Genomic DNA, 12849 nt, shown 5'->3' on the forward strand with positions numbered 1-12849 from the left:
CGTCAACTCTCTCTCTCTCTCTCTCTTTCCCTCTCTCCCTCTCTCCCTCCCCATCCTCCATCCTCTCGTTTCTCTACTTCTCTCTTTGCACTCTATGACCTCTTTTAGCTCTTCTCTCATTACTTGTCCTTCCCCTCTGACTGACAGGTGCTAAATCCTCTGTCTCGTGGCGTCCTTTTGTCCACAAATAGAGTGAGGCCACTGACAGTGAGAACACTGACGCAGTAAACCAACCTCAGCACTTTGACTTTGAAGAATGGTCTTGGAAGCACACAAACACACACGCACGCGCGCGCGCGCACTCGCTCACAGGCACAGGTACATGCACGCACACACGCACACACGCACACACGCACGCTCACTACACTCACTGAACACTTTATTAGGAACACTATACTAATACTGGGTAGGGCCTCCCTTTGCTCTCAAAACAGCCTCAATTCTTCGTGGTATTGATTCCACAAGATGTTGTAGACGTTCCTTTGAGATTCTGGTCCATGATGACATGGACCAGAATCCTGCCGTGCAATTCCTGCCGATTTTTCAGGGGCACTTTCAAGCTGTGAATCTCCCGTTCTACCACATCCCAAAGGTGTTCTATTGGATTCAGATCCGGTGACTGGGAAGATCACTGAACTCATTGTCATGTTCATGAAACCAGTTTGAGATGACTTTTGCTTTGTGACATGGTGCATTATCATGCTGGAAGTAGCCATTAGAAGATGGGTAAATTGTGGCCATGAAGGGATGCACATGGTCAACAACAATACTCAAATAGGCTGTGGCATTCAAGCGATTATTGATTGGTATTAACAGGCCCAAAGTGTGCCAAGAAAACATTCCCCACACCATTACACCACCTCCACCATGAGAAGGTGTACAGGTGTTCCTAATAAAGTGTTCAGTGAGTGTGTACATGCACGCAAATGACGCATGCAGAGTCTGTGGTTTGGGAAAGGGTGCCCTGCTCAGTTAATAAACCTGCATTGATTTTCCTGTTTTTCCATCACCGCCGGGCCCAGCTGAGCCTCATTCAGATTGATTTTTGCCATGAACACATGCAGAAGTGTTTTAGACTGAGACTCTGTGAGCATGGCACACAGAGCCCCAGGATGAATCGGACACAGCACTCTATCACTTCTCCAAGTGGAGCTGTTAGTCTGTCGACTGAAGCAATGGGTCTCTGGACCTCCACAGACATGCATTACAAGACAATTGTAACGCATGGAGGAAGGGTATCAAACAATGAGCCTGACTTCCGATTCTGTCAATCTCCCCCTTATGACACTTGCATGGAAAATGTACCAAAGACACACACACACACATGCATACTGTTGACATCAATATAAAAGGACACACACACACACACACACACACACACACACACACACATCATACAGTATCAGCTTCTGTCTCCCTGAGGCCACTGGGTCCAGAGAGGGATCATCATAGTACACCATCAACAGTTCAAGCAGACAGATACATACACCAGGGGAGGCTGGTGGAGGTAGAAATCAGAGGACGGAATCTGGAATGGTGTTACCATTCCTCATTCCATTTCATGCATTACAATGAGCCCGTCTTTCGATTTCCACATCCACCAGCCTCCCCTGAAATGAACCCTCCCCCTCCCCCACAAAGCAGAGGGATTGATCAGAGCTATTTCATTCACAGTATGTACATCAGACAAACTGTGAAGTAGCCTACACACCTTGTGCTCATTTCCATCATGCAACAAACAGCCAATATGACTACTTATCCAATAAATCTCCTGAGATCAAGTAGTATTGTGTCTTGGGTGAGAGTAAAAAGGCTTTATGAATAGAATGTATTATTCAGATTAGGTCTGCCTACAGTATATTCAATGTGCTGTTCAGTGACAGTGCTTTAGTTGTAAATGGTTTTACAGAAGTGGCGGGAGTGGTATAGTATTGTATTAAGATTGTAGCAGTGGTGGGTGGCAGAGTCACAATTTGGTGCTTAAATGTATTCATGACCTCCAAATGAAATTGATATCTTTTGCATATTTCATAATCTGCCTTTGTAATGGAACATTATTGTACTGCTGACATCAAATTTAGATGACAAAAATCATTATCTGGAGTATGTTTCATATTCTTGGATTTAGACTACCTTAGGGTTTCCACTCTAGTCATGTGCAACATGGCTCCAATACTTTTATTATAGAAAAGCACTCCATCAAATCAGAAACCATAAGGAACCATAATGTAATGTTTGGGAGAAGTCTGCGGTCCTGTCCCCTTGAGAATATGGACTCTGAATGATTGATTGTAGGCCTATATGATACAGACAGTATCAAATTAAACTGAAATGAAGGGAGGGGAGTTAGTCGTCAGTTGTCTCGTAAAATATTTAGAAACTGTGTACGCACTTGTCATGGTTCATCTGTCAAGACATCTGTCCACCCCAGAGATGCCGCTGAGTCTAACAAACGAATCCCACATCTAACTTACTGTTCGACTCCAGTCTACCGCCTCCCGTGCAGAATACCAATTGACTGAGCGCGCGCGCGCAATCGAATAGCAGCTGACGGCTGTGAACTCTTGGCGCTCTCATAACAGAAAAAAGTAATACGGTCGACAATGCCCAAACGCCACATGCAGTCTGGCAGTGTGAAAAGGAATCATGACTAACTATTTCCACTGATTAATGCAATTTATAACGGCATAATGAGATCATCGCATCATTATTGTTGTCAAAATAAATAGCATATAAATAATATCAACTGATTTGCTCCATCAGGTTAAAGAATAATTGAATGGTATTAAAAAGACAGTTTGTTTATATGCGATATGTGTCATTTCAAGTAATTGAAAAGCTCTTGAAATATAAACTGTAAAGAATGCATGTGGAAAATGATTTGTCACCAACCTTTCATAAATCAGACTCGAATGCTGGGATACGCGTCTGCGTCGGCTCTTGATCTTGGCGATGTCCTCACTCGCCGGGCGATTCAACAGAGTGGTGAAAACGACAACCACATGGATAACTGACGCGTTCCAACTTAACTATTCAAATTCAGGTCTGAACAGAGAGCATCCTTCCTCTAGTCGACTAAATCATTGCTGCTCCATCGGCGGCGACGGCTGTTCAGCAGCGTTGACGTCCGTTTTAAACACCAGGATTAAATTGCTAACATAACAACACTTCATGTCAATGTTAATGACTTTAGAATGAGACTATGACCACCCTGGCCTCTTGCTGTTGTTGTTCCTCTGTTTTTTCTCACCGTCTGATGTTGTCTTCCAATCACAGCTTACTCCTCCTCCTTTTATCCTTGCTTTATCTGATTATCTCTCTCTCTCACTCTCCGACACACACACACACACACACACACACACACACACACACACACACACACACACACACACACACACACACACACACACACTCATACACACACACACACACACACACACACACACACATCCACACACACACACACACACACACACACACACACACACACACACACACACACACACACACACACACACACACTAAACCATGTGTCAACTCAAATAGACAGGATAGTACTTCCACAAAAAGGACTCAAAAGCACAAATACATGCTGGTCCAAACAGCAATTCACAGTTATTCATCAGAGGGCAATTTTCAGCACCACGGAGAGCAACATTTGTTAACGGTCCTGAGCGCTGAAGAATAGCTGCATTGTTATTGAAATGATAGATGGCCAGATTCACTTGTGCTCTGTTACGGCCAATGACAATGTCACATTAATCACCATTTGCTGTTGTGGCAACAATGAAATATAAATATAAAATGAGTATTTTTTGTTTTTTTACTGAACTCATCCCACAACCTATCAGGCGAAGGCCAGTGATTAATTCAAGATCCTTCTGAACACTTTCACAACCGTTCAATATTCAGCAAAACCTGCATTCAATTACTGTGGCCATGCAAGAAAGAGCATGGGCCCATCTGAGTAGTCAGAGCGAACCAAACCAAGGTTATATTAAATTCCATTTCCCATTCCTATTATATTCTAAGGGCATTTCCGATATGTTGTCATGACTACAATATTTTCAGGTGATAATAACACTGTGTGACATGACAGTTCTTATGTATGGACTCCAGAGAAAGCCTTCTCTTTGGTGAATGGGTGCTATGATTGGAATGATCCTTTTGCTGTGGTTCAGCCAGTGTGGGTCAGTGAACCTCCTCTACAGGGATTCATGTGCATGATGAGTGACGTACAATTCCTTTATGTCTCTTTTTCTGTGTGTGTGTGTGTGTGTGTGTGTGTGTGTGTGTCTTGTCTATGTGTCTGTGTCTGTATCTGTGTCTGTGTGTGTGTGTGTGTGTGTGTGTGTGTGTGTGTGTGTGTGTGTGTCTTGTCTATGTGTCTGTGTCTGTATCTGTGTCTGTGTCTGTGTGTGTGTGTGTGTGTGTGTGTGTGTGTGTGTGTGTGTGTGTCTGTGTGTCTGAGTGTCTGTGTGAGAGAGAGAGTAATAGAAAAGGAGGAAGAGAAATAGAAAAGAGAATCACAGAGTCAAAGAGAGTGGGAGCCTGACATCAATGACATCAATTACACTTATAAAAAGCACAAAGTGGGCAGCTACATCCACGCCCAACACTAAGGACCACACAGAGATGCGACCATAGAGATAGTATGGTTCTATTTCTATGGGTGCAACACATTTGGCAGCCAGCTAATATTATAATCAATCTGCTGTTTAAGCAGCGCTATAAATCAAACAAACTGGGACTTTCCTGGCAAGATTGAATGGTTTCTTCTCAGCTTCTCTAACACACACAGATAAGATTAGGACAAGGTAATACAACAAAAACGACAAGAAGCATCTGCTGGCAGGTTGTCATGGTGATAAGAACCCCTAGCACACTCCTGTCGGTGTACTGAATACTTTTAGTTATTTTTCTAAGTCAGTCTTGGATCTGACTCCAATTCATATTTCCTTTGATCCCTTTGATATCCCCAGCATAGATTATTTATCAAAAGGATGAGCTGACCCACATTTAGTATACTTAAATGTGTATGTATGTGTGTGTGTTTGTCTTTGATTTGGGTTGAGGGCAAAAGAAGGACGGAAGCATGGGCAAAGTTCACATATTAATTTCCTTCCCCAACAATCATCGTATCCAACACTGAATAACTTATTTTTACCCATCAGCCTGGTCAAGGGAGGAACACACAAAGTAGATCAACAAGCCAAAATCAGGAACACAGGAAGCAGGCCAGCCGAAGGGCAGGTGTCCAGGCATCTCATTCCTATAGATAGCACAGTACTTCTTTTAACTTGCAAATGAGTCTCAGCCCAAACACAGGGAAAACAGGGACACAGGGACACAGGGACACAGGACAGCATAACTTCGGATTGCATCGCCTCAAACTGAAAAGACAGGGAATTTAAAAATGTAAGGAACATTTAACCAATGAAATTGCATAATCAATTATTCAATCAGTTAGCGCTTCAGAAGCATGTGTGTGTGTGTGTGTGTGTGTGTGTGTGTGTGTGTGTGTATGTGTGTGTGTGTGAGTGTGTGTGTGTGTGTGTGTGTGTGTGTGTGTGTTTTTATGTTTTTACAGGCTCATGTTTGTAATGATCTCCTCCTATCCCCTCAGAGCAGCAGGGGTCCATGTCGACCCACATCAGTGTAATTATCATCACATAAACATCTGGAGGAACAGAGGGTCTAAGTACATCTAGTCTCATCCAGCCTCTTGCTCCCTGCACATACAGTACAGTTATAAACTGGCATGTCCAAACAAAAATGTCTTGGTTTGCAACAATAGAATCACTACTTCTAAAGACTAGATAACTACTGTATATTGTAAAGGCTAAAGAGTATAATGGGATTATTGATCACATAAAAACACCACCGATTAAACCTTTAAAAATAACAACACACACACACGCACCCACACACACACACATGTGCGCGCGCACACACACACACGCACACACACACACACACGCATACACACACACACACACACACACACACACACACACACACACACAAACACACACACACACACACACACACACACACACACACACACACACACACACACACACACACACACACACACACACACACTTGTTTACCATCCCCTGGCCTTCACACCCTGACAGCTGTCTGTTCTGCTGCCAGCTTGGGGTCAGTGTATAAAGGGATTAGGCTGATCTGTAGTGCATGCTTATATGTTCTATAAACACAAACCCACACACACACACACACACACACACACACACACACACACACACACACACACACACACACACACAATCAATGTAGATCTTTGCCCTGTTCCCGGATATCCCCAGATGCCTTTTCATCAGTGATTTCTCAGGAACTTCATTACTATTGCACACGCACATCGCGCTTTCGCACTGCAATCAATAGTCTTCCATTAAGGTGATGAACAGCCCGTCTTCCAAATGTTCCCCTGTGAAGACGGATTCTCAAGCACCAGTGATCCAAATCAGCCGGTGGGCAGCACTACTGCCCAAGCTATGCCAAAGGTAAGGGAGATTTACTGATAAGGCCCCACTAAATCCTCCATCCCTCTGTTGGACACCCAGGGTATTACATTTACTGCACTGATTCATTTTTTTGGTTTTTGCTTTATAGGCCTGTGATACTGCACGTATAGTCAATACCTGTTTATCAGATGTAGAACGATGCCATTTACATTCAACAAAACGAGAAGACAGTCAAGTCCAACGGGAAAACTCAGTAGCCAATCAGCTTTTAGTGCGTGCATTTGACCTGCTACGTCATAACAAAATGGTACACAAAACTTTCGTTCCATGTCACGTCGACTACAGCTGACTCCCAGTAACTTGAGACCAAGAAGCAGAATCGTACTGAAGAGATTTCAGACAAGAAGATATCGTAAGTAATGTTATCATTTATAAGAAAAAAGTTTGGGCAATATATATGATAGTTTTAATCGAGAGAGATTGCACGAGGGGGAACGATCGTTGACAGGTCTGAATGATCATGCTGGTATAGCTTAGCCAAATGTACTTCTTCAGCTACATTGATTGCTGTACTTTTACATAAAATTAATATTATGTTGAACGGTGTTGTGATTATAACAGGCTTCAAGATTCAGGAAGTACAACTACTGTTGTTGTTGCACTTATGTATGTGCAGTGTGCACCCAATAACAATGAATACTGTAGCTGTGATTTAGCCTATTTGAAATGGTGTGTAAAATAGTTACTTTCAAGTTATCAAAGTGGTTGGCAAGGAATGTTATTACTGTATGAATGACTATATTTCACTACCAAATGTGTGGAGTACTTGCAACGTTGAGAGATTTGGTGAGAAGAATATCTGAAATGACTGACAGTGCCAGTTAGCCATGAACCATTCCAACAGGTTTTTACAGCATCACCTTTCCAGCCAAACCAGTTCTTGCACATATTGAAAATCCCACATGGGAGCTACCCTGTACCTCGTCAGTAAGGTGCATTCTAGTCGAGCCTGGTTACACTGAAACTGCTTCACAATGGGTTGTTGTCACTCCCGCACCCTGAGAGAAAGGCCCCACTATTTGAGTTGGCCACTCAACTTGCCTCTGGCTAGCTTGTACCGATCATCAGTCAGTTTTTGCATTTACTACAGCTCAGAATCCTGTCTACTTTTTTTTTTATTGAAACTGATGGGGCATTTAGGATGCACAGCCTATTGTTGATTCCTTAATAGCTCCCTCAAAAAAAAAACCTTGATCTAATATTGATCTTGTGTCTTTTTACAGAGGGATGTTGCATTGGGTGCTGTCCACGTTGCTCGGGCTCTTTTGCAGCCTGGATGTGTGGTACTACCTGCGGGCAGCTGCCGTAGTGATCCGGGCATGGTTCCAGCCTCCCGTCTGGGACGTCACGGGCGAGCAGAGCGTAACAGGCCGCGTTCTCCCCCACGATCTGGACCTGTGCCACATGAACAACGCCCGCTACCTCCGAGAGTGTGACTTTGCCCGGTTCTCCCTCTACACGCGTAACGGGGTCTTCAAGGCCAACCGTGCCCTGGGGGCCACCATGGTGGTGGGGGCGACCACCATCCGTTACCGCAGGGCGCTGTGTATCGGCGAGGCTTTTGAGATACGCAGCCGCATCGTCGTCTGGGATGACAAGTCCTTCTACCTGGAGCAGCGCTTCGTCTCCTGCAAGGACGGTTTGGTGTCGGCCGTCATGCTCTGCAAACAGAACGTCCTGCGCAGCAGCCCAGACCAGATCCTGCAGTTCCTGTGCAAGAGAAAGGTAAGCAACAGGGTCTGAGATTAGCATCAGACCTTTGAGGGTAGAACAGGGGTTGGCCGTTAAAATGTGTCAGTTAATTAAGTCCCTCAATGTGAGACACAAATTGCAAATTACAAAAAAAATTATAAAGGCGAGAGGCTATTTTCCTAGTTGTGTAAATGCTATTTGTTTATGGTTTACACTGTGTGTGTGTGTGTGTGTGTGTGTGTGTGTGTGTGTGTGTGTGTGTGTGTGTGTGTGTGTGTGTGTGTGTGTGTGTGTGTGTGTGTGTGTGTGTGTGTGTGTGTGTGTGTGTGTGTGTGTGTGTGTGTGTGTGTGTGTGTGTGTGTGTGTGTGTGTGTGTTGCAGGTGGAGTGCCCTGATTACCCAGAGGACCTCAAGCACTGGATCAACTTCATCTCAGCCAGCAGCCAGGCCCTGAGAGCAGAGAGTGGACTAGATGAGAAGAACAAGTGAGGCTAGTCCAGGACCTGCTGCCATCACCAGTGCCATACACACACACACACACACAAACAGAGACTTGTGGAGTGCTGAAGATTGACTTCGGGGGGCTATAATGGACTTTGTGTGTAAGCCAGGCCTCTCACTCAGACTCCATTGAGACTGCGGGATCCTTCCTCTGTTCTACACTGACATGTTTTTGACGAGGCCTCAATTCACTGGTGCCTTTTCTTTTCATGGAAACCCACGTGTCACATATCCAGGTGGGATTTGCCCCCCATCACCTGGATGATGCAGGTCACCATCTGCTGTTCCACTACTTCACGTAGGCCTACTGTGCACCGACAGTATGTGAATCTGCAGTATGTGAATTGTTTGATATGGAAATGAGGGGGCAAAAGACTAAACTATGTTTTCTATTGTTTCTGTCAAATAAAACACAATTGGATGTAATCATATTTTTAGAACATACTTGTATTGAATTTGACTTTACTTGTATTTGTACACATGTGCACTACACTGACCAACACTCTCTTTATGCAAGTGTGCATGATTAATAAATAATGATAAAGGAATGATTGGATTTCAATTATTAACGCAAGATCACATTAAGATTATGAGGAAGATTATGATTTTGTTCGCTATAAAACATCCGATTTAAAAATATCTATTAAATACTACTCGAGGCAATATCAAGGGGAGCGCATGACATTATCTCGACCAATAGAATTGGAGTAGCTCGACAGGTACGGAAGTAAGTGCTGCAACATTCTACCGGCTTCTTTCAGTCCTCAAGCAGCACTTTATCGTGTGGATAACACTATGTGAGTAGACAAATCATTGCAATTATTGAACACAGTCTGCTACATTTTATACTTCTAATCTTAAGAGGTAAACAACTGCTAAGACAACTGAATGAAAAAGAGGACAGCTTCCTGGATTTAGACTGTTAGCGGTTGAGCTAGCGGACGTGCTGTGGCTAGCACTACAGCAGGCTATCTGTCTCGCTAGTTAACTGGCTCTCCAGTTCATCTAATTCCATGCTAGTTTTGTCCTGATAGTATGACATTAATTGAATAGTTTCACCTAAGCGAATGCTGATGTAGTAAATGACTGTTGAATTAGTCAATGACCCTAGCTTTGTCATTGATGAGGTCATCTCCAATGTAGGAGGATGACTGCAAGGAAATCCATTTCAATTTCCTCAATAACCTCCAGTCATTTTCAATTAACATCTTCCATAACTCTGTTGAACTGACATAGAACCTGTTTGCAGAAGGACACAGATAGCCTTAGATACTGGAGAGGCAGCAGCATTAAATCTTAAAGGTGTCCCATCATGTGTTATTCATTTGTGCCTTAAACATGAACCTGTCTGTGCTCTCATGTTACAGAGGGATGTTGCTGTGGGTGATTGGTGCTCTGCTCCTGCTCTTCTGCAGCCTGGATGTATGGTACTTCCTACGGGGGGCTGCCGTGGTGGTCCAGGCATGGTTTCAGCCCCCCATTAAGGATGTTCTAGCAGAGCAGATTGTCAATGGGAAAGTGCTCCCACACGATCTGGACTACATGGGCCACATGAACAACTCCCGGTACCTGAGGGAGTGTGATTTTGCCAGGTTCCACTGTTACTCCCGGAACGGACTGTTCAACGCCAGCAGAACACTGGGGGCCACGATGGTGGTGGGGGCCTCCACCATCCGCTACAGGCGATCGTTGGCGTTTGGCGAGGAGTTTGAGATACGGACCCGCATCATAGCCTGGGACGACAAGTCCTTCTATGTGGAGCAGCGCTTCGTCTCCAAGAAAGACGCCTTCATCTCTGCCGTTATGCTCTGCAGGCAGAACGTTGTGCACTGCAGCCCGGACGAGATCATGCAGCACCTGTGCAAGAGAAAAGTTAGTGAAGAGGGAGAAAATATATTGTATGGCCATCAGGGGAGGCTGGTGGAGGTGGAAATCAGACGACGGGCTCATTGTAATGCATGGAATGGAATGAGGAATGGTACCATACCATTCCTCATTCCATTCCAATAAGGAATAGTATCAAACACATGTTTGCATTGCCATTCCATGCATTACAATGAGCCTGTCCTCCAATTTCTACCTCCACCAGCCTCCCCTGATGGACATAGTTGTATATGTTGGTGATTGTAGAGCTCCCCACCGTGGTGGAAACAAATCCCACCAACTTGGGTGTCAATAAAAATATCTTGTAATGTCTTGTATAGTGTGTCAATGTGTTGGGTTATCAGTCCTCTAGCCTTTGTGTTCTAACTCCTTGCGTGTGCGTGTGCGTGTGAATATCAGGTGGAGTGCCCGGAGTACCCAGAAGACCTCAAGCACTGGATCAGCTACATCACCTCCAGCAGCCAGGCCCTGAGAGCAGAGAGTGGACTCGAGGAGAAGAACAAGTGAGACCAGTCCAGGACCTGCTGCCCCATGATGAATACTCATATCACTGCATGCACAGACATGACACACTGAAACATTATAGAGAACCTTTTTAGCCCATCTTACAGGGCTGTATTATTCATATTATATGTATGACATGAGCAGAATTAGGCTACCCAGGAGTTCTGGGTTTGTACAAGATGAACTTGAAGAATTCAATGTTATGAAATGCACTGTACTGTAGGGGAACAAGGCACAGCTGGAAATCGAGCTGTGCTTTTTTTTTTTTTTTTTCCTTTTCTTTCCTTTCCCAAACGCCTTCATTGGGGTGACTTAATCGCTCCCCCTCAGAATAAAGGGATAAAGCAATGTGAATTGGGAGCAGTCTCCATGCTCTCAGCATGTATAATGGACCAGGAGAAATAATTGATTCTAAGGGTCCATACTACTGGTAATTATTAATGGCTATCCTATCTTGAGATACAGTAAGCATGCAAAATTGCTTTTTCCAAAATTGCTTTTCTGACTCTTCCATCGCATGCTTTATAGACAGCAGAGTTGTCAAGAGTGCACATATTTCAAGTTAGGATTCTGCCCGAAGGGATGTCAACTTAGTTACAACACCCAGCAATACTGTACTTTTTCCACAAAAGTTTGTTTCTGAATAATGATTCTCTCATTATTAACTTGAATTGCTTATATTTGAGGTGAGGATTACTATTTCATGACCTTCCCTCAATACACACAGCAACCCAGAATGACTAGAGTGCTGGAAGAAGTCTGAATAATATAAACAGTTGGCCTTGACTATCCAGTGAATACACCCTCCTCAACTGTCAATCTCTGATCTTTCTGCTAATATATGGCATGCAAATCATCATTTGCTGAATTTCCGTAACAGTAAGTTATTGCTTCCAATGTCTGATTTGGGTCTCTGAACTCAACATGCTGTGTTCTGTGTTACACACACCTAACACACCAAAGCCTCTTCTTTGTGTGTATGGCCAAAAAAAAAATATCTGTATGTATTGTTCTGTATGTATGACAACTACTTATTGTCCATACCATGTATTTAAAAAGAGGATGGTCTTTTTCTCAATGCACTGGGAATTAATCATGTATAATTTATTGGAATTGTATATTTTCTAATATTTATCATGTATTTATTTTTAACTGTATGTTGCTGTTTACAGATACAGTATTGAAGTGGATGCAGAGTACATTAGATTTTATTTGAAATGAATGTCAATTCTGTAAAATGCATTTAGAATAAAACAATGTATTGGAATGTATCCTAATGGTGGGACATCTCTAATACTTGACAACTACAACTATTTTACGTTGGTAATGTTTTATGTCTCTCAACAATCAAAGATTACAACCATATGACATCATCGCTGATTTCAGCTGATTTACGGTCAACACCGCCACCTAGTGCCTATTTTAAGTAGTGTCTTTGAAGGCCGTTCTATGCCGTTTCTGAGGCATAATAGGGCGAAAGCTCGAAACGGGTGGCTTTGTCCCTCAATCCACACAACTGTGAAGAAGTTTCGTGGACCCACATTATATTTCTCAATTTTTCTGCATTGAGAATAAACTGTTCTCTCTCCCTGTTGGAATGTCAGTAGTACAGTACGTTCTCTCAGCTGGTCCTTTTGGTTTGGAGTCCAATAACCACGCCTTCTTCTGACGGTTACACTGCGCCCACCTTCACTTCCTGTAAACAAAGCAGCCTCCT

At 43.6% G+C, this 12849-nt stretch overlaps 2 protein-coding genes across 2 annotated transcripts; both read left to right on the forward strand.

Annotated features, from left to right (window-relative positions):
• Window positions 1-6803: 6803 nt before the first annotated feature.
• LOC310818920 (protein THEM6-like) lies at window positions 6804-9284 on the forward strand. Its single transcript, XM_083690021.1, has 3 exons — window positions 6804-6903; window positions 7775-8276; window positions 8625-9284. The coding sequence occupies exons 2-3, from the start codon at window positions 7779-7781 to the stop codon at window positions 8730-8732; spliced, it is 606 nt and encodes a 201-aa protein (XP_083546147.1). The 5' UTR covers window positions 6804-6903; window positions 7775-7778; the 3' UTR covers window positions 8733-9284.
• A 188-nt stretch (window positions 9285-9472) lies between these two features.
• On the forward strand, window positions 9473-12430 carry LOC310818919 (protein THEM6-like). The gene is made up of 3 exons (XM_083690020.1): window positions 9473-9541; window positions 10112-10616; window positions 11028-12430. Exons 2-3 carry the CDS (start codon window positions 10116-10118, stop codon window positions 11133-11135), a joined length of 609 nt encoding a protein of 202 aa, XP_083546146.1. The 5' UTR covers window positions 9473-9541; window positions 10112-10115; the 3' UTR covers window positions 11136-12430.
• Window positions 12431-12849: the final 419 nt, after the last annotated feature.

Source organism: Argentina silus (assembly GCF_951799395.1).
Source record: "Argentina silus genome assembly, chromosome: 18".
NCBI lineage: Eukaryota > Metazoa > Chordata > Actinopteri > Argentiniformes > Argentinidae > Argentina > Argentina silus.